The 22141-nt window shown below is 55.7% G+C and overlaps 1 protein-coding gene across 3 annotated transcripts in view; it reads left to right on the plus strand.

Annotated features, from left to right (window-relative positions):
* The window catches only part of NCKAP1L (NCK associated protein 1 like), an 83511-nt gene extending 61712 nt beyond the window's left edge, over positions 1-21799 (plus strand). For 2 of the 3 annotated variants that reach the window (XM_032781184.2, XM_075061047.1), the window contains 5 exons: positions 7367-7460; positions 8627-8743; positions 9976-10085; positions 18426-18515; positions 21236-21799. In XM_032781184.2, the coding sequence (XP_032637075.1) occupies positions 7367-7460; positions 8627-8743; positions 9976-10085; positions 18426-18515; positions 21236-21361 (537 nt within the window). In that variant the 3' untranslated portion in view covers positions 21362-21799. The remainder of the gene's footprint in view (positions 1-7366; positions 7461-8626; positions 8744-9975; positions 10086-18425; positions 18516-21235) is intronic. The other variant, XM_032781186.2, reaches the window with a different exon arrangement.
* Positions 21800-22141: the final 342 nt, after the last annotated feature.

Consider the following 22141-nt stretch of genomic DNA (forward strand, 5'->3'; position numbering starts at 1 on the left):
CCAGCAGGGTCGATCTGATGAAGGGGGGTCCCAGCCATGCTGGTTGAAAAGGCCTGGAGGTAAACTTGGCTGCAGGAGACAGCCTGTCTTGTGGGTTAAGTTGAGGCTCTAGAAAGTTAAATGTGTAATCCTGTGTTTCCAGTCCTCGTACCTACTGCCACTGGAGTCTCTGATAATAAACTCGTTCTTGTTTTCACTGTGGCTGTAGCTAAGTGCGGTGTGTTAAGCAGAGTGGTGATCCTGAGTTCAGACCACTTTGCTGGTGTGCACTGTTCCTTGGGGAGCAGACTCAGAGGGTTCTGTGATTGTTCTGGATTGGGGCTGAGCCCTCCAGAGGGATGCTCAGAGGACTCAGGGCTGGTATATGCCTATCGCTGACCTGTACAGAGAGGACGAGGCCGGGACAGGCCTGGGAGGCTGGGCTTGTGCTGTCAGAGGCTGGTGGAGTCACGGAGCTGATCCACAGCAGGCACAGACAAGACTCTCACGCTAAGAGCAAGTGGTAGTGAAGGGTCTGGGTACTGCTGGGGAGCGTCACAGTGGCATAGTTGGCCGGATCTATACTGAGTTTGCTGGTTAGCTAAGGGTCATGCTCCAGGCACTTATATACAGTTCACGTAGATACCCAGAGGCTCAAGGTAAAGAAAAGGCTGTGGTTTGTTGTTCTCGGTGGGTTTCTTTTGAGTAAGGGAATGGAGCAGCAGGAAAGGCAGGGTCATGCTGGAGGCACCAGGAAGCAGCAAGAAGAGTCGCTTACTCCCAGACACAGCACAGACACACCCGGACAGTGCACAGACTCCCAGAGCTGCTCTCCCTGGAACCCTGGCCAGCTCCCATGGGCTGCTCTCTGCAGCTCCACACTCACCAGACTCTCCAGCTAGGAGCTAAGGTGAGTCTTTCTGTACAGAGCAGCCTGCCTGCTCCTTTGAGTCTCTCCCTGAGCTGAGCCCTTTATATGGACCAGGTCTCTGCTGGGAAGCAGCCAGAGGTGAAAGTAAGCCAGTCCGGGCTCAGAGCTCCCCGTGGCTGCGGGCAGCCCAGAGCCCTTTAAATCCCAGCCACAGCTCCAGCAGCTGGGCAGGGGCTGAGATTTAAAGGGCTCAGAGCTCCCCGCAGCTGTGGGCAGCCCAGAGCCCTTTGAATCCCGGTGTCAGCTGAGATTTAAAGGGCTCAGAGCTCCCTGCGGCTGCGGGCAGCCCAGAGCCCTTTGAATCCCCGCCGCAGCTCCGGTGGCCAGGCAGGGACTGGGATTTAAAGGACTCAAAGCTCCCTGCGGCTGCGGGCAGCCCAGAGCCCTTTGAATCCCCGCCACGGCTCTGGCGGCTGGGCTGGGGTCAGGATTTAAAGGCCAAGCTCCCTCAAGGAGAGCGTCTGGCGCCTTTAATCCCTGCCCAGCCCCGCAAGCTGGGTTCCCCGGAGCCAGAGGCCCGAGCCTTGTTTGCCCCTCGAGCCCAGGACTCCGCACCACTTTGAGCTGGGAGCGAAGCCCCTGGTTGATTTAGGCCTGTGTTTCCAGCCAAGCCGTGCCAGGCCTTAAAATCTTGGAAGGCCACGCCTCTTCTGATGAGGCACACCCCCTCAAGGACTCAGCAGTTACCAGTAGGTCCTGTAAGCTATTACTTTCACGCTGGAATCAGCTAATCAGTCTAAGTGCAGCTGCCTTGTCTCCCCTTAAGAGCCTGTCAGCTTGTGACAGCCTAGGGCTTGACCCTCACAGCCTGTCTCTAGGGGACGTGTAGGCTCACCTTGTCTTAGGGCTCCTTGCCCTCACTATCCCCGACTGTTGTACGGATTTTGTTCTCAAAGGCCTGAAGAGTGAAAGGGGCTTTAACCCCGTCACTGTCCAGCATTAAACAGCATGAGCTAGCTTCAGCGGCGATTGGGCATACCCAGGAGCATGCATTCACGTATGATTAAACACATGAAAGAACAAGAAATCAAAGCCAGCGTTTCCATTGAAACTGTGGTTGAGTGATTATGCAAAATGAACAAGTCAGATCCGCCACAGCCTCTCTCTTCTGGGGTCAAAATCAGTCTCCTATTTTCAGAACAATCTTTCTTCAATAAAAAGAGAAAGGTTAATTTTACTCGCAGGTCAGATGTGAGGGGAACTCATGTGGTTGTTCTAACAGACAGACCAAGGTGGAGGAGAAACGGGATAGAAAAGATGGATAAATGCAGCTTTGCTGATGTTTTTGGAACACTGGACTGCTGGTTATACAAGTGGGAGGCTTGGCTGGCAAGTTGACCATGGACACCTACTGCTTGGAGCCTGGTTATACAATCTGGTCAGGGCTGTCTTCGGGTTGGATCCTTTCCTTTAGGCAAGGCAGTTTGACGAATGCAGTAAGCTGACTTCAGATTCAAAGAAAAGCCGAGAGAGTGAGCTAGGATGGCGAGACACTGTGAGGCAGAAATAACCCAAGAAGGAAGGGAATACAATGCAGAATTACATGCCTTTGCGGTGCTGTAATTAGCTATCCCGCTTGCGGGCTGAGGGCTGGATGTCAGGTAAGGGATGACTTCAGCACTCACAGGTAGAAACAAAGCAGGGCCAGTCGCCTTCCCAAGAGAGCTTAGCTGAGTTGCAGAGCTGCAGGCAGGGGAGGAGCTGGGAAGATTTTTTTTTTTTTCAAAGTCTCTTTTTAAGAGCCCCAAAAAGAGTACAAGTTGGTGAATATGTTTACTCATTATTTTTGTCCACAACGAAATCCATTTCTGTAAGGCCAGGCTTGCATGATAAACTTTGCTCTCACCTTTGCTTGTTCACCAAGTCTGATCTCCTGACAGCCTTGATTTACACGCGGCACTGGTTTGTTTGTGTTTCTGTTGCAACATTCATTGTATAAACACCCTGGACCTATTTCCTGGTATTGTAACATCTTATGAATCATTAGCTTAGGGTAACTTTGTAGGTGCAGTAATTGCAGCAGCCCCTTGACTGTCAAGCACTGAGGACTGGGCAGTCAAACAGCCCAGCGGAGTGGCTGCCATTACAAAGCCACCAGCTGGAGCTGGCCAGCAGCCAACCTGCTGCTCGCCTTCCAGACTAGAGGAAGGATGGGAACACTGCTAATGCCGGAGCTGCAAAGTGCCAAGGCAGTCCTAGACCGTGCAGGCGGAGAGTGGTGGCACAGTGCAAGCTGTCAGCATCTTTAGACCAGTGCTGAGAGAGAGCTCCTGCTACAGGGTGCAGAGCTGCTGTGCCAGTGCTGAGCAGCCCGTGGCCCCGCTGCTACCCATCAGAGAGCTCAGTGCTGACCAGGCAGGAGCTCCCAGAGCAGGCTGCAGCCAGGGCAGAATCCTCTGTGCCAGTGGCCCAGGCAGGAAGACTCTCAGTGCAAAGGATGCTGTGGAAGACATTAGAAGAGAGGGGAGCTGCTTGGAAAGAGGAATACAAGAGCCATGGTTCGGAGTAAAACACCATGCATGGACCTCAACATCAGAACGAGGTGGCACTAGGAGCAAAACTGAAACACGTTTAAACTGAGCCAGGCAATATTCTTATATGTCTGCCATTTAGCCTGTGGAACTCCCTGCCACAGGGTGTCAATGAAGCCCAAGAATTCAGCAGGGTCCAGCAAAGAGCACATGTTTGTATGGATAGTGAGAACATGCCCCACTGCACAGAGTGGCCATTAGGTGTCGAAGGGCTATCAAGCCTCCTGCATAAAACAACCACTAATAGGATCTGGAAGGATTGCCGTTATGACAGGGGTGGGCAACTATGGCCCGCAGGCGATCAGCCCGCCAGCCATTTTAATCCAGCCCCGAGCTCCGTTGGAGTGGGCTCTGGGGCTTGCACTGCTCTGGTGCTCCAGCTGTGGAGCAGAGTTGGGGCTGCTCCACATGGTTCCCGGAAGCAGCGGCATGACCTCCGCTCCAGCTCCTACATGTAGGGGCAGCCATGGGACTCCACTCTGCACGCTGCCCCCACCCCAAGTGCACGCCCCCACAGTCCCATTGGCTGAACTTCAGCCAATGGAGCTGCAGTGGTGGTGCCTGCAGACGCAGCAGCGCAGAGGTGCTTGGCTGTGCTTCTGCATAGGACCAAGAAGACAATGCTCTGATTCTGGGAGCCGCTTGAGGTAAGCACTGCCTGGAGTCTGCACTCCTCAGCTCTTCCACCCCCAACCCCTGCCCAGCCACTGATCCCCCTCCTGCCCTCAAAACTCTTCAATTCCAGCCTGGAGCATCCTCCTGAACCCTAAACCCCTCATCCCCAGCACCACTCCAGAGCCTGCACCCTGTCCCGCACACAACCCCCCTGCCCCAGCCCTGATTCCCCTCCTGCTCTCTGAAGCCCTCGGTCCCAGCCCGGAACACCCTCCTACATCCCAAACTCCTCATCCCCAGTCCCACCCCAGAGCCCGCACCCCCAACCGGAGCCCTGACTCCCCCTCCAGCCCTCCGACTCTCCCGCTCCAGCCCAGAGCCCCCTCCTACACCCTGAACTCCTCATTTCTGGCCCCATCCCAAAGCCTGCACCCCCAACCGGAGCCCTCATGCCCTCCCACACCCCAACCCCAGTTTTGTGAGCATTCATGGCCCACCATACAATCTCTATTCCCAGACGTGGCCCTTGGGCCAAAAAGTTTGCCCATCCATGCCCTATGAGCAGGTTATGCCCTGATCTCCCCCAGGGATTCCCCGTACTTTCTCCTGAAGCAGCTGGTGCCGCTGCTGGAGGCCCAGGTCTGATCCGCTCTGGCAGTCCCTATAGGGAGCTATATCCTGGTGCTCTGTCCAGACCCGGGGCCAGCTCCTGAGCTCCTAACGTCACTGTCTTTCCAGCCCCAAATCCCTTCTCTAGAGTAACAGAGCTTGGTGGCTGTTGGAGCAGCCAGCAGCGAGCCTGGTTACTCGCTTGGGGCTGTGGATTCGATCACTCTGCTCCCTAAGCACAATCCCAAGAGCTTGGAGCTGCCCGTGGGGGGCATTCAGGGCACTGTTGGGTCAGAGTGCCGGGGAGGGTGGCGCCATCCAGCGGCAAACACAACTTGGGCTTAAGATGCTCGGTGCTAAGGCTCTTATCTCCCAGCCTCAGCCCTTGCCCTCCTGAGGAATAAAGGGGTCTCTCTGGGGCTCGGGGGCCAGCTAATTGTGACACTTGGGGGTTACCTGAGGTATCCAAGGGCAATCACTAACCTGCTCAGCGGAGAAAGCCCTGTCTGTGCCCATGGGCAGAAATGGTCCCCAGCCACCAGCTGCTGGCAACACCTTGCTCTTTCCTTCCGAGGCTGGCAGCTGACACTCCACCTTGTTACATTTGAGTGCCCAGTCCCTTGTCCTCCAGACACCCGCAGCGTACACTGGTTCTCTGCCTCCGTGGAAACAGGGTCCAGGGCGCGGGTCTCACCTCAGTTCAATACTCTGGGTAGCACAGGGCACTTAGAGGGGGGTCTAGTAAAAGCAAATGAAAGTTTATTTAACAGAGCTTGAGACAGATTCAGCTAAAAGCAAGTCCAAGGATTTGGAAACAAGGTTACCGCTAAAAGAAACACTGGAATGCAATCCACAGCCAGTGTGTGTTAACGAGTGACATCCTAATACGGTCTCTCTTCCGCTTGTGGCGCTCGTCCAGTTCAGAGAGCTGGGCTCCACCTTACACGGCCGCTGGCAGTTTCTCCTGCGCAGTGGATAACACCTCGTGCCGTTTTGGCTGCTCTAGTACAGTTACAGGCTCTTCCGATTGTCTCTCTGCCCAGAACATTCTCCTGGGTTGGATGGGTTTTGTAAATGCTGATGTCTTCACCTTGCAGAGCCAGTGAGCCAAGGGCTGTCTGCACGGGTGTCCAGTGCTCTCAGCCTGGATGGTGTTAGCCCCGAGACACCCCTCACCTCAGGTGGCAGGTTTCATTGCAGCAGTTTTGCAACCTAACAGTCTACATTTTGCATCTCTCACAAACTGTTTCCTGTACGAACATCTGGCAGTAGCCACGGCCCTCAGCTGGCCTAGCTTTTGCAGAGACCACACACAATCCCCCTTGGGGAGATATTGAGCAGATGTTGGACATCGGGGTGACATACCTGCCTGGCTCGGTCTGTGTCATACTGATGCTGTGATGGGGATGGGACTTCTCTGACACTGGACTTGATGGAGGTGGGAGAACAATCTGCTCGCTGATGTACCCCTCCCCCAAAGTGGCACTCACCTGTGATGAGACGCACCTTCCTGTGGAGATCTCAGGGCCATTTTCACAGCAGCTTCTTCCAATGGCAGAGTCTGTGTAAATGCAACCATTGCTAGCTATGCACTGCACAGTCAGACTAGGCGCAGGCTCCAGGCTGGACACAGGTCACGGCGCGGTCAGACTAGGTGCAGGCTCCAGGCTGGACACAGGGCACGGTGCTGTCAGGCCAGGCGCAGGTTCTCGGCTGGACACAGGGCACGGCGCGGTCAGACCAGGCACAGGTTCCTGGCTGGCACAAGGCACAGCGCGGTCAGACCTGGCACGGGTTTCCGGCTGGATGCAGGGCACAGTGCGGTCAGGCCAGGCACAAGCTCCAGGCTGGACACAGGGCATGGCAAAGTCAGACCTGGGGCAGGCGCGTGTCTCAAGTACCTTAGCTTTAATCCACTCCTCGGGGTCTCTGCATGGCTGCTGCAAAGCATAATTCCCAGCTCAGGGATATCTACATGTGCTAGCTTTCTACGAGCTAGGACACTAAAAATAGCAGTGTGGTAGCACAGGAGGTGCAATGGGGGAGCTACGCTCCTGTTTGAAACCTTAGGTCCATACTTGGGGGGCAGCCCTTTGTGATGCGGCCGTCCAACCAGCTGCACTGGTGTAAATCGTGTCTAAACTAGGGGCTTGTAGCAGGGGCTAATATCAAGCTACTTCTGCCACAGTTTGGGTCCAGTAACTCCCTGCTGTGCTGCGGGACACCCCAGAGAGCAGCACTCTCAGCAGCTGGTCCCAGCTTGCTGCTCCTTTCCACTGTGTTCTGCATGTTTCCAGGGAGAAAGTCCTGACTACTGCCCCACAGCCTCCTGCAATAGGGTTTCTGATCCCCACCAGGCTCCATTTGCTTCACCCTCTGGTGCCTCACACATTCCAGTGTCCACATCCCAGTGGGCTCTGGGCCCCCAGCTCCTCTGCAAGGAAGGGAGACGCTCCCAGGGGAACAAAAAGTCTGTCTGGCCCCTGCTAGCATGTTGCAGGAGGCTGTGCCAATATGTGGCAGAAGGGGCTTCTTTCTCCCTGGCTGATAGCTGCCCACGGCCTGCTGACCAGGCACTCACAGCAGCTGCTGTGTTTTCCCCATAAACATGCAGCTGGTTCATTACATGGAGTTGAAGCGAGGGAGCCTGGGAGCTCTCCAGCCTTGCTGACACCCTCCCTTCTCCTGGCCTTTCCCCCAGGTCACCTTGAGCATCTTCGAGCTGGCCACGGCTGCCGGGATCGCATGCGACATTGACCCAGCGCTGGTGACTGCACTTTCCAACCTGAAGACAGGTAAGAGCCAGGATGGGAGCTGCCAGGCCAGGTCACAGCAGGGTCCCTCTAGCCCAGTCTCCCAGCGCTGACACCGCCCTGGGTTCTGGCTGCACTCGCACATTCAGTCGTGTTTTAACATGTGATTGTGAATTGTGACCCACGCTTCTGTCCCAGCTCACACACATGACGCTAGAGACATTTGTGTCTGGAACAATACTCAGCTTCCACAAAGGAGAGGCTCTGGAGGGGGTAGGCCCTGTCTACACTAGAAAGTGGTAGCGTTTTAACTCTCCCAGTCTAGTCAAAGCAGTACATTTCCACCCAGCATGAATGCCGTTATTTCAGTTTAAAGAGGCTTTATGCCAGTACAGCTATTCCCCCCACTAAGGCTGGTGCCAATGTGACTATATCAATACAATATCCCCCCCCACGCCTGACAGACCCAAAACAGGACACTTTCCAGTGAGGACCAGGTCTTAGTTAGCCAAGTGCTTTGACGATACAAGTCCTAAGGTGACCTTGAGCAAGTCACTGCCCTGCTCTGTGCCTCCGTTTCCCCTCTGTAAAATGGAAACGATGATAGTGACCTTTGGGTTCTCTTCATTAAGGGCTTGTTATTAGCAGAAGCCCATAATAAGGGGGAATTGCCTTACCCTGAAGCATCTGGTGCCGGCGGCAGAACCCGTCGCTAATTCTGCAGTAGCTGCCTCCATGCAACGAGCGAAACCAGTAAAGATTTGGGCAGGGATGACACATACACCTTAATAACACACGTAGCATTGTCACAGGTGCCACAGCTGATCCAGGGATGTTCCAGGGACACAGCTGGGATTCCCGTGGCTCTGGTCCCCCGGCTGTCTGTACGTCGCCCACCACCCTGAGACACCCAAGGGAGCTCTCCCTTCCCCCACCACTTTGGTAGTTTTTTCCATGATACATATGCAGCTTCAAGCGAATCTGAGCAGTGTCAGTTCTGTTCACCAAAACTCAAAGCTCCAGAGCAGCAGGGACCTGGCTCCATCTATCAGATAATTTACTGGCCTGTCACAGCCGCTGGGTGATTTTCTATATATATGTATTTGTCAGTCTGTCCAGTAGCCAAGCCGGAGAGAAGAATGGAGAGCATAAACCGAGCTTATTACTGAAATCTCTAGTTGTGCATCTTCTCCCTCTCTGCCTGATAGACAGTTCATCCCCTGAGGAGGAGTACAAGTCAGCCTGTTTGCTGCTGGTCTTCGTGGCTGTATCTCTCCCGCTCCTCGCCTCCGACCCCTTCTCCGTGTACAGCATCGAGATGGACGGTAAGAGGCCGGGACGGGCTGTTTTCCAAACACCGGAATCTGTTCGCCCGCCACACATGCCGATTAATGGCCCAGTGGCACCGTCAGCGCTTTTGTTGTCACTGCTCCATGACTAGATCCCCATCCTGCCCTGCAGGGGGCATCCCAGGCCACCACACTGCTTTCCTGGGTGAATGGCCCTGGGGCTGGGGGGAACGTTCAGGCTACAGGGCAGTTTGTGGAAGTTCTTGTTACAAAACACACACTCCCAGGAAACGGGCCCTTGTTTCACGTGTTGTTCCGCACTCAGCCTCAACCTGCATTAGTGGAAAGGCTCAGTGAGGTCCCGGAGCTGTTGAACACACCCTGGCTCACATTTCAAGGGAACCTGCCCCAGCTGACATGTTTAATTATTTCCGTAAGTCATTTGTCAAGAAAAATACAGAAACGAACAAAGAAAAAGGTCCAAGTCTCCCTGCTGGGACAGGGCTGCTTGCGCAGGTCATATCAGTGACACGCAGGGGAGTTCGCAGCATTAGACCCTGATCCTGCCCCAGGAACACAGGACTGGAAGGACCCTCGCGTCCCAACCCCTGCTATTGCCAGTAGCCGCGTCAGAGCATCCCCTTCCTAAACATCTCAAGCTCCATCTTCCAACCCAAACCTCCTTCCTCTGACAGTTAGAAACCTGCTTCTCATTTCCAGCCTCCGTTTATCCCTGGCCAGTTTATCCCCGACCCCAGGGGTTCCTATGCCAGTCTTGTCCTCCCTGGCATTTCCCCCCGAAGGGTTTGCAGAGAGCGGCCCCCTCCCTCTCCACCTCATTTGCTAGGCCAAGCCAGTCTCCTCTGTAAGATCCGCTCACCATCCCTGGCCATCCTAGAAGCCCTTCTCTGCATCTTGTTCCCATCAGCGAGAGTGGCCACAGCTGCACTCAGTATTCCGGAGGCGGTCTCCCCAGTGCCATGTCAATGGCATTAATACTTTCCTAGCTCTGCTGCCAATACCTCCTCAGACCGTAAGCACTGGAGTCACCCCAGTGACTTCAGTGAGGTTGAGATGCACATGTGTAAGTGCCCCCAGGATCAGGCCCTTAGAGACAGGGGTGGTGTCTTTGGAGCAGTGCAGCACCCAGCGCGCTGTTGATCACTCAGGGTACTGGAGGTGCTGTAAGGAGACAAGCACAGCCTCTCTGCCAAGCCGCAGTTTAGTGCTCTGTGAGTACCAAGCCCCCTGTCTCCTTCTCCCCGCAGGTTACAGCAACAATATCCACTGCCTGGCCAAAGCCATCATCCACGTGTCTGCCGCGCTCTTCACCATCCACGGCAAGAACATCGAGACACACCTCAAGGAGTTCCTGCTGGTGAGAGGCTGTGGGCAGGTCTCATTCCACACAGTGGGCTTGTGCGCCAGGTGTACTGCCCCCAAGGGCATGCTGGAGTACTGTGCCCTAGTGCATGCTGGGAGTACTGCGCTCTAGAGCCTACTGGGAGTACTGCACCTGAGGGCATGCTGGGAGTACTGCGCTCTAGAGCATACTGGGATACTGCGCCTGAGGGCATGCTGGGAGTACTCCCCCCGAGGGCGTACTGGAGTACTGCACCTGAGGGCATGCTGGGAGTACTCCCTCCGAGGGCATAGTGGAGTACTGCGCCCAAGGGTGAACTGAATAGTTCTCTCCAGCCGAACTGGTGCTCACAGGATGTGGGTTATGATGTGCTCAGTGAATTCAGAGCTGCCTCTCGCTGCTAGGTGGGCTGTGCCTGAAACAGTTTGTTTATTCTCCAAATGGTCCAGCCCAGGTACATGGGAATGACCAGAGATTCAGCTACTCCAGTGTCCTGCTTGACAGCTGGTAAATTCCAGCTGTTAAGGACAGAAGGGACCGTTCTGATCACCCAGTCTGAGCTCCTGCCTAGCATTGGCCAGAGACCCTCACCCACAGTGACCACAGCAAATACCGCCTGGGTCCCACGAGGTGGGTCATCATTGACCCCCTCCTAGGCACAGGGCTGCCCGGGAGGGGGCAAGTGGGGCATTTTGCCCCAGGCCCTGGGCTCTGCAGGGGTCCCCACAAGAGTTTTTTGGGGCCCCTGGAGCAGGGTCCTTCACTTGCTCCGGGAGCCCCAGAAAACTCTCGTGGGCCCCGGGCCTCCAGAGCTTCTTCTGCTCCCAGTCTTCGCCAGCAGGGGTGTCCTTCCGTTCTGGGGCGGAAGGACCCCCTGCCGCTGAATTACCGCCGAAGCGGGACCCACTGCTGAAGTGTGACCAGGTCTTCAGTGGTAATTCGGCAGCAGGGTCCCCTTCTGTTCTGGGACCTGCCGCCGATGTGCCCCGAAGACTCAGCACTTCAGTGGTGGGTTCTGGAACGGAAGGACCCCTCACCGCGGGTCTTCGGGGCACTTCAGTGGCAGGTCCCAGAGCGGAAGGACCCTCTGCCGCCGAATTGCCACAGAAGACCTGGAGCGGAAGAAGCTCCGGGGCCCCAGGCCCCTTGAGAGTTTTCCGGGGTCCCCGGAGTGAGTGAAGGATCCCGCTCCGGGGGCCCCAAAAAACTCTCGTGGGGGTCCCTGGGGGCCCGAGGCAAATTGCCCCACTTGCCCCCCGCCCTCTGGGCAGCCCTGCATCCACACAGGGTGTTCATGTACTTGAGGTCTCCATGGGGTCTTGTCATTAGCCAAAGGTGACTTGGGGTCAGGATCTACTCCGATCGCTGAAGGGAGTGTGGGCCCAGGGCAGAGCAGCAGTCTGGGAGGCAGGACTCTGGGCTTCTATTTTGAGGAACACAGTGTGGACTATTGGTTAGAGCTGGGGGCCTGGTAGTCGGGACTCCTGGGTTCTATTCCTTATCCTATTGCAGGAGTTGGGCAAGTCCCTTCTCTTGGCCCCTGTTTTTTCCTTTCTGTAAAAGGGGGGTGATACTGACCCGGCTGTGGGTGTACATTGACATGTGCAAAGTGCTTTGGGATGCTAGAGGCAGACAGGGGCTGAAAGTCAGTGAGAGCTGAGGACATCAAATCGAGCTCTTATGGCCCGCCTAGGGCAAGTCCCATCTCAGTGGCTTGCAGCCGGGGGCGTTAGAGCTGCCAGCCACATTTATAAGAATGACTTGGGGGGGCACTGTTTATGGGTTCCAACTCAAGGCCCCTGGGCCTGATTTCTAGAAGGTGCTGAGCATCCACTGCTCGTATTGGTTTTAGCTGGTGTTTAAGCTGCTCAGCATCCCTCAAAATCAGAGCTGGTGGGGGGCGGTATATGCTGGGGGGGGTGGAGTATCTTCAGCACAGATGAGGTCTGCCTACCCCTTTTGTACCCTCACTATCACACCTGCAAAATGCCCTGCAGGCATGAGGCTGGGTCCTGGCACCCCTAACCTTTGATTGGCTTCAGAGAAGCCCGGTGGGGGCTGAGCAGAGAAGGGTACAGCTGAGTGGGACGGCCGGGTCCTGGTGTTTGATGTCAGCCCAGAGCTTGATGCTGTTATCTCTCATCAGGTTTTCTCTTATTCACAGCCCTTCAGTGGGGGCACCCCCCTCCCCCAGCTGACTGAGCTTGATACATTTCTGGCAGATACAGGATGATGGAACTGCCAGTCTGTGACAGCTAGCAGCAAATATCTCCAATTGCCAGTCATGGGACACTAGCTGGGGTGGGCTCTGGGTCTTGCCCACATGCTCAGGGTCTACAATCACCGTATCTTGGGCCAGGAAGGAATTTCCCCTCAGGTCAGATTGGCAGAGGCCGTGGGGATTTTCATCTTCCTCTGCAGCATGAGACACAGGTCACTTGCAGGTGTAAACTAGTGTAAATGGTGGATTCTCTGTAACTTGAAGTCATTGCATCCTGATTTGAGGACATCAGTAACTCAGCCAGAGGTTAGGGGCCTATTCCAGGAGTCGAGGGGCGAGGTTCTGTGGCCTGCAATGTGCAGGAGGTCAGACGAGATGATCATGATGGTCCTTTCTGGCCTTAAAGTCTATGAATCTCCTTGTGACAGCCTGTCAATGAACCAAGGAGTTTGAAATATGTTTGAGCCTGGTGCCGTGACTCTCTCAGCTTCCAAGACACAGGAGGGCCCAATCTCGCTGCAGCTAAACTCTCGATGACATCAGCACCAATCTGGCAGGTCCAGGCGGCTCAGCTTCTGCGTCACAGAGTCAGTGTTAGGTCAGAAGGGAGCCTGTGACCATGTAGTTTGAGCTGCTGCCTAGTCCAGGCCATGGCACTGCCCGGAGCTAATTCCTGGTTGAGCCGGAGTGAGGTTTATGGCCCAGCGCATGGAGCAGTCCAGTCACTCTGGCGGGGGAAGGGACTCTTCTGGGCAGTGCAAAGTGGTTGGTGGCTTCATTTAAAATGCAAATAAGTCCAGCTGGGCTGGCTGGGCAGCCGGTTCCCCCCTGAACGGGGTAAAGGCTGGCTGGAGGCTCTGGCATAGGCTGGTGGGTAAGGCCCCAGGGTAGGATGTTGGAAGAGCTGTAGTCTAATCCTAGCTCTGCTACTGACCTGATGTGTGACCTTGGACAAGTCACTTCACCTGCCTCTGCCCCTTTGTCTGTTTTCTTCCCTGTAAGGTCTTTGGAGAGGGGCTGTCTCCCGGTGTTTACCTGTCCAGCCCTGCCCTTTGGGTCTCTAGGCGCTGCTGTACTATCACGGAAGCTAATTAACCGTGGCCCAGGGGAAAATAGCAGGGAGCTGCTGCTGCTGAGTCTGTCAATAAACAATGATTCCTTCCCCGGGGAGTTCTTGTTTGAGCTCTTCAGAGACATTTAAATTCCTTTCGAGGAAAGAGAAACAAGCGAGAGCCTTTGGAGAGCAATACGATGGCATATTGGATAAGATTGCAATTTACTCCCCATCTGCACAGCTCAATCTTGGCAGGGCTTTGCCTGCCCATCTATTAAGCTGGGGGAATTTAGCCAGGGACAAGCCACTGCCTGGTTCCCAGTGCCTCCCGGTTCTTTTGTCTCTGAGTGTTTCAGGCTTTCCATGCTTTTGAGCCCTTGCTCCATGCAATTCTGGAGTCCCAAGGCCAGACATGAGGGGAAATCAATCCTGTGCCTTTTTCCCCAGCTCGCGGTGAGTGATTGACGGAGGAACTGGGGGATTGGAAAGGCTTGTGCGTCAGACTTATTTTTGGCCTGTGGGAAAACAGCCAGCTAGGGAGTGAACCTGATTCATTGTTGATTAGAAACGTCAGAGATCGCAAAACAAGTCAGTGGCGTCCTTTCTGTGGACTTTCACCTGCAGCCACAAACCCTTTTGAGAGCTCAGGGATCAGCTGCTGGTTTGGTCTGGCCTAGGATGGTAGTAACCAAAAGCTGGCATCTCCCGATGGCCCACAATGTGTAACGAGTTGTTAGTTCTCAGTTCACTTCCTACTGAAGAAGCATCACAGTATAACAGACTTGTAAATTGTGCATTGAGCTAGCTTAGTCTTTTCTGTAACATCTTGGCATCTCCCAATCTTTAATGTATTTATCCCCACACACCCCATGGGGGCAGGGCAGGGCTAGCATCCCCATCATGCGGCTGGGGAACTGAGGCACAGAGAGACTAAGGATATGTTCACACTGTTATTAAATGCCTGCGGGCCTGGCCTGTGTCAGCTGGCTCGAGTTCAGGATCTGGAGCTGTTGAACTGTGGTGTAGATATTCATGCTCATGCTTGAGCACAGGCTCGGCGACCCACCCGGCTTGACATCGCAGTTAAACAGCCTCGTAGCCCATGTCAGCTGACACAGGCCAGCTGTGGGTGTTTAACTGCAGTGTGGACATATCTCAAGTACCAGAGTCATGCAGGAAGTCTGGCAGAACAGGGAACTGAAACTGCATTTCCCCTAGTGTTTCCACAGTCCACCTAGAGGGTAAGAGACTACTACTGTTGCCAGCTAATAATACCTCAGTCTCAGTCCTTCGCAGCTCTCTGCAAAGGAGGGCAGTATCACAGTCCCATTTTACAGGTGGGAATCCAAGGCAGAGAGTTTTTCCCAAGGTCAGTAGGGTGACCATATTTCCCTCTGCTGGATATGGGACACCTGGTAAAATTACTCGTATTCAAGCGAGTTCAGCTGCAATCAATCAGAACTATGCAGTACAAACGTTCAAATTAACATCAAGTTGACTGAGCCCCTGTTAAAAAGAAATACTGCATAGCTGGATTCTTTTTATTTACCTTTTTATCTTTCAGGCTTTAGGGTTCACACAGGAAGAGGTGACACACACACACACACACTCCCACACACCTCTCTCGCATAGGAAGTGTGTCTTCCCAAGGCAACACTTGGAGCAGGGGGATGCAGGGTGACATGCCCCTCCCGCCCCAGATTTCTGCCAGGGTTCGCAGCAGAATGTAGCCAGCAGAAGCCTTTCGGCACTGCGGGAAGGAAGAGATGGGAGCTGCTTCCAGATGCAGGGTGTGTGTGTGTGTGTGTGCATGCGTGTGTGTGTGTGTGTGCGCTTAGCTGAGGGGCAGAGAGGCTTCCCCGTGCCAGCCCTGTGCAGGGCTGTGGCACATGCAGAGCTCGGCTTCTCCTGGTCAGTGCCCTGGGCCAGAGATCTTGGGCTTTCCCAGGGTACCAGCCCAGCCAGAGGCAGTGTGGGAAGGAAGGAGCCTGCTAGCCAGACTGCTGGTGAGCTGTGCACTCTGGCCAGGGGCTGGTTCTCTGCACAGTGCTGGGAGTGAGACAGGCCCCGTGGGGGGGGATTATGCAGGAACAGCAGAGCTGGGCGGAGGTGGAGGGGGGTGAAGGGGCAAAGCAGGGAGAGGACAGTGAAAGGGGAAACATGCAAAGGGCAGCAGAGGTGACACGTAACCGGCTGGCGCCTGCCCGCACTCACCAGCCACCCAGCTTGCAGTGCAGAGTCAGTGTCGGCCAGAAACAAGACTGGGGATAGAGCTCTGCTGGCTGAGAGCCGGCGCACAGCGGGGGCTGAGCCGACGGACCGGCAGGGGGAGCAGCCAGCCCTGCGTGCTGCAGCTTTGCCCCGCCACCAGCCTCGCACACACACACACACCCATTGTTGGCCACTGGACCCCCCACTCAACGTTGGTGAGCAGGTGGCTGGAGCAGGGATCCAGCCAGCAGCAGGACCTGCCGATGCTGATGTGAGGAAGGTGGGGGGCGGGGGAGACAAAAAATACAGGACAATTTTCCCATTTTTAAGAAAAAGTCAGGACACTTGCAAGGCTTAAATATGGGACTGTCCCTTTAAAAAAAGGATGTCTGGTCACCCTATAACCCAGCAGGAAGTCAGGACTACAGGGCTAGTCTCCTGGGTCCTAGTGCAGTGCTGTATCCTCGAGCATCTACCCTAGGCTAAGGGTCTGGCAGGCCCGAGCCACTGAGTGACTGGCATGGCTCGGGGGGCTGGTTACTCAGGCCTGCTCCTGACCTCGCTTGCTCTGGTGTATCTCCATTTACTGCAATGAAGCTGCTCTTAAGTGACCTTGGTGCGTGTGAGATCAGATACGTTGGCATATTCTCACGTGGCGGGGGCCAGACGTCAGCGTCAATGTGCAAATTCTGCAGGAGGAAATCCAGGCACTTTGCAAAGCTGGGACACTGGTGGAGGCGCTGAAGCCGCTCCTTGGAGAGCCTCACAGCTGGCTGGTAGTGAGAGCACTGCAGGGGCAGGCAGCGCTGGGCTCTCAGCTGCGGGGGGCTTGTTTGCCAGTGCAGCTGAAAGCAAACCATCTGTCCTCTGCATGCCCGTTCGCTGCCTGCTGCTGCACACCGCGACCTGCTGCCCTCATTGGCCAGCACAGAGATCTGGAGACAGATGCAGGGCATGGGATGTATCTGGGCATCTGCAGAGATAAACAATTGTAAGGACAGGTACCAAGCCCCGGTTGCCCTTCACAGGGGGCATGAAGAACCACAGAGCCTGTTAGATCATCAGCACTGTCCCCCTGGGCAGCGCACAGCCCGCTGCAGCTGGGAGTCTGTCAGGGATGGGGGTCCCGTCATGCCCCATGGCTTGGGGCCAGTGGTGTGGGCGACTCACTAGGAGGCGCTGTTCTCAGCTACCCCAGCATGGAGCAGAGGGGTGCTTGCTCGTGGAGATGGGTCTGTCAGTCTGTCTGTTTAGGCCTGTTCTACACTGAAAAGTTGGGTTGCTGTAGCTGCAGTGCTCAGGGGTGTGTGACCGACCCCGCAATGGAGATGCAGCCAGGTCGAGGAAAGAATGTTTCCATCAAGCAGCTACCATCACTCGAGGGGCTGAGGGGGCTCCTAGTGCAATGGAAAAAGCCCTTCTCTTGCTGTAGGAAATGTTGACAATATGCCACTACAGCTTGGCTACAGCACCGTCGTGGTGCCGGCAGTGCAGACATGGGCTCAGACTGTAATCTCCTGCTTCAGGGCAAACCATGCACTGGCTGAGCAGGTCAGGAAGGTTAGTCCACCACTGCTCACTAGGGGGCTGCTACACCTTGCTCTGAAGCAGCGGGTGCCCCTGCCAGAGGTGGGATCCTGTGCTAGAGGGACCCTGCTCTGATCAAGTGTGGCAAGCCCGGTGCACCTGTGTTTCCTTCTGTGCCCAGCACATGGCAGCACTAACCTCGCAGCTCTCAGGCTGTCGCAGGGGGTTGAGCTGGCAGAGGGCCCAGGTCTCTGGAAGAAGCAATTGTGATAGTGTGTGAGTGGCAGAGAGGGGCCGAGGAGGCCGGGCCATGGCTTGCCCCCCAACCCACGGCTGGCTGGGATCAGGGTGGGGGGAAGTTGTATCTCACACGTGGACGGGGGGGTGGAGGTGAAGGTGTGAGTCTGGGCCCAGCACTAGGGAAAGCAAAGCCAGCCTTTCACCTGGGTGTGTGTCATCATCCCCCGAGTCTGGGAGCCTCTGGCTGCCCCGCTCTTTGGGCCCTGCTTGACCCCATTCTGAGATTCAGCTAATGGGATTGGAGAGGTGGGGAGGGACTGTCAAAAGTGCTGAGCACCCAGCAGCTCCCCTAATGTGACCAGATGTCCCGGTGTTATAGGGACAGTCCCAATTTTTGGGTCTTTTTCATATATAGGCTTCTATTACCCCCCACCTCGTCCCAATTTTTCACATTTGCTGTCTGGTCACCCTAGCTCCCCCTGAGAACAATGGAGAATTCCCCCTCCCCCTGCTGCAAATAATGGAGAATCCCCCTCCCCCACACTGAGAACAATGGAGAATCCAGTTCCCTGCACAGAGAACAATGGAAAATCTCCTCCCTCATTGAGAACAATGGAGAATTCCCCTCCCCCCTGCACTGAGAACAATGGAAATTCCTTCTCCTGCCCTGTGAATAATGGAGAACCACCTCACCTCACTGCAAACAGTGATAAGTACCCCCCTCTCCCACCCAAGCAATGGAGAATCCCCCTCTGCTGAGAATGAATCCCTCCCATTAGGAACAGTGGAGAAACCTCCCCCACCGCCCCCGAACAATGGGAGCTGAGCCCTTTTGCAGATCTGGCCAATGCACAGTTGGCAGCAGGCCAGGTACCCCAGGAGCATTTTCCCCTTGCTCCTCCCGCCCAACTGAGGCTGGTGTCAGAGACGGGCTCCCAGCCCAGTCGTCTCTTTGGTCCCATTGATCCTGGTGCAGGCAAGGCCCAAAAAGCAACAGAGCAGGCCAGGGGCCTCTGTGGGTTTGCTTCCCTCATTAACTGGAGACCCTGCTGAGGCACCGCAGGCAGAGTCCAAGAGCTCATCTCTCTCTCCCTCCTCACAGCTGGCGTCCGTGAGCCTCCTGCAGCTGGGACAAGAGACTGACAAGCTTCACTCCAAGAACCGAGAATCCATCTCCCTGCTGATGCACTTGGTGAGGCTCCTGCGCGCTGGGGCAGCTGCTGGGGGCGATGGACAGATCCTCCCCGGCAGACACTTGGGCTGAGAGACCCCCGCCATGCACTCTGGGCCTGGTGCCATGGAGCCTGGCTAGGATTTCGGTGGTCTGGTGCTGAGCTGCTCTCAGACTGGAGGTGAGGCTGGGCTCCCACAGAGCTTCCAGCCGCACCTGCCTCCTCCCCAGCTCTCATTCCCAGGGCAGGGGATAAAAGCAGTCAGCAGAGCAGAGACAGGCTCCCTTCCCAGGCCCTGCCAGCCTTGGGGTAGGTTTCAGGCTGTCTCCCTGCAGCCTGGGCTTTCCAGCGGCTCCGGCGCTGCTGGGGGCAGAGCAGGGTGAGCTGCTTCAGGACGGTTCTCACACCCAGCCCCAGTGATGGGCCATTGCTGTCCCCTCCTGGGGACCGAGCCGCTGTCTCTGGGGCAAACGCATGGCCCCACAGAGGGACAGAGCCCCGTCTCTTTGCTCCCCCAGCCCCCTGTGTAGGCGAGCGCTCCAGCACTCAGTGGGGGTTCGAACCCCCAGCATCACACACAAGCCTCTGTCACTGTACAAGGAAAGCTGCTGTAGTCCCTGGGGCCAGTACTGGTGGGCACTGTACCCACACCCCTCAGTCAGTGCATTCCACAGTCACCCTGCCGGGCCAGGGCTTCCCTGGGCATTTGGAGAGGAGGCAGTAGGCAGGCTGCGTCCAGGGCAAAGCCCAGGAAACAGCTCATACAGCTACTGCCTCTTGCCCCTACACTGCCAGGACTGTGGTGTGTGTACCTGCCACTGGCCCGTGGTAGATGGTTTTGGAACTGTGGGTACTATTGGCCCTTACTTGGATTTACCCACAGTGTGGATGCTGAGCTGCTATCAGGAGGTCCGGGTTTCAGTCCCTGCCAGTTTTGATAACCAGGTCCAGCCTCTGCTTCAGTGGGCTGAGATCACAGCACACACCCAGCCTTCCCTGTCCCCCACTCCCTAGCTGCTCTCCACTGGGGAGAGACCCCTCCCTGCCTGTTTAATGCATCTGTCGTGTGTGGGGCCGGGGGGGCCCGGTGAGTGGGGGGTCTCTAAGAAGGAAGCTGCCACCCCTGGAGCTGCCCTACTGGCACCAGATCTGTACCCCCTTGTGCCAGCCAGTCCCAGCTTCCGTGTAGGCTGGGCAGCTATCTGTCTCCATTAGCACTGGAAGGATATTGATTCCTGCCCTGATGGGAGGAGACGGCTGTGTATGGGGAAGGCGAGGGTTCCCCCATCTGCTGCCTGTGATTGGTATTCGGGGAGCAGGGGTGTTGGCAGCAAAGCAATTTAAATGCAAATGTTTCAATCTAGAGAGTGTGAATGAGGCTGCATGGGTTCATTGTGCCTGTCTGGGGAGAGCGCTGCTGAGCCCAGTGCGTGGGCTCTGTGCCTAGCTGCAGCCTGGTGAGAGGTAAATTCCACAGTCACGTTAGGGGATGCTGGATTCCGTGGCTGCTGCAGGCCACGTCCACTCTTAAACCCCCACCCCCCCCCGGCTGGCTGTGAGGGATGGGCCGCCCCATGCAGCATTGTCTGGGGAGCAGGGACAGCAGAGTGGGTGCAGGCACTGGGCTCATCCCTGGCCTGGGGTGCTGGGGAACCAATACAAATTGTTCTTACACCCCTGTCCCTAGCTCCTTTGTCTGGTGAATAGAGAGTGCTGGGCCCGTCTCTCCTGACTCACAGGTGCTAGATACAGAAGGAAACCCACTGGCCCCCTCTCCCCTCCCGCCTAGTGCTGGTGTTGGAGACACTGCTCTCACCCAGCCTGTCCCTTCTGGGGAGATGTTCTGCCCCTGGCTCGATGCCCCGTCCCCATCTCCCAGCCACAGGTGATGGCTAGGTGAGCTGTGGGGGTAGGGGCAGCTGTCAGTTATGATCCCATGCCCACCTCCCAGTCTGCCCACCCTGCTCTACCAGGGCTTTCAGGAGAGGAAGGCCTCATCCAAGGAGCAGCCTAGGCCCTGCTGAATGCCAACCCTGTGCTTGACCCTCCTGGAGACATGGTCCAGCTTTCCCCTGACGTCCAGCCATTACAGCCCCCTCCCAGCCCCTCATTCCCCAGGGGCAGCACTGGTCTCTTTCATTCTGAAACACTTTTACTGCAGGGCCAGTGTGAATTTCTGCCACAGCTGGAGCCTTATGGACACTGGTCTCCCCTGCCTAGCTGTTCCATGCAAAGGGGCTCCTTGGTTCTATCCCGTGCACTGCCATTGCCTTGCTCTCTGACTTCAGGAAAGTCACCACTCCCCTCTCTAGCCCATTGCCTGCAGGATCACAGATTAATGAATTATCCGTTCTTCACTCCTGTAGGTCACCCCCTAGTACAGATGGGGAAACTGAGGCACAGAGCAGTGACGCGTAGAACCCAGGTCTGCTGAGTCCCCAGGCAGTCCCTTAGCCACCAGCCCAGCCTTTCCCCCTGACATTCCCTGCAGCTGGTCCTTTATTCCTGGCTCACTAGGGTGCCCAGTCCCTGAGGTCTACTTGCCCAGCCATATGGCTTTCTCTAGGGCAATTGCTGTTACTGCTGCCAATCCCGCTGCGGGCCACCCCATGAAATACCCAGAGGTCTCCAGAAGGCCCATGTGGCAGCCTTGCCTGGGGTTCCTCTGCTCTGTGGGATCATACACTGGGACATGCAGTGGGACGGGCCCTGATGCTGCTCTTCTGTGTGTCGCTTTCAGATTGTGGAGGAGTCGTCCTTCCTGACGGTCGACATGCTGGAGACCTGCTTCCCCTACGTCCTGCTCCGCAATGCCTATCGCGAGGTGCACAGGGCTTTCCTGCTGAACAAACTCCCTGCCCACTGACAGCTGCAGCCCGGGGTCCCAGCCTCCCTTCACCCACCCCTTCCTTGACGCATTGCAAATGAGCGCACCTTCCAGGTCCCGGAGTGGGCTCCCATATTGCCATAGGCATAGGGCCTAAGGGCTGTACATATTTGCATACCTATTGGTGATGCTGGCAGAGCAGGTGCCAGCTCATGCCAGAGCCCCAGGCCAATTTCCTTGTGTTATCAGTGTAGATCAGAGTGATTGTTAAATGTATAAGAGTGTAACTGTTGTTCAAACTTCATGGAAACCAGTGGGATCTTTCTTGTATTGTTTTCACATCTCTGTATCCCATTGTAGTGGAGTAGCAAACATTTATATTGAGTATTCCCCTGTAACTAAATAACCCAGCAAAGGAGCCATCAAACGAGAAAGAAGCCATGTGCAATGCTAATAAAAAACGTTAACAGAAAAGTGCTAATTTCAAACCAAGTGGTCATTGTGTATGATGATCAGAGGTCAAAGCCTCCAGAGGATTGGGCCAAAAGAAATCTGATGAGGTTCAACAAGGACAAGTGCAGAGTCCTGCACTTAGGATGGAAGAATCCCATGCACCGCTACAGACTAGAGACCGAATGGCTAGGCAGCAGTTCTGCAGAAAGGACCTAGGATTTACAATGGATGAGAAGCTGGGTATGAGTCAACAGTGAGCCCTTGTTGCCAAGAAGGCTAATGGCATATTGTGCTGTATTAGTAGGAGCATTGCCAGCAGATCGAGGGATGTGATCATTCCCCTCTATTTGACATTGGAGAGGCCTC

This window comes from Chelonoidis abingdonii, chromosome 26, assembly GCF_003597395.2.
Source record: "Chelonoidis abingdonii isolate Lonesome George chromosome 26, CheloAbing_2.0, whole genome shotgun sequence".
NCBI lineage: Eukaryota > Metazoa > Chordata > Testudines > Testudinidae > Chelonoidis > Chelonoidis abingdonii.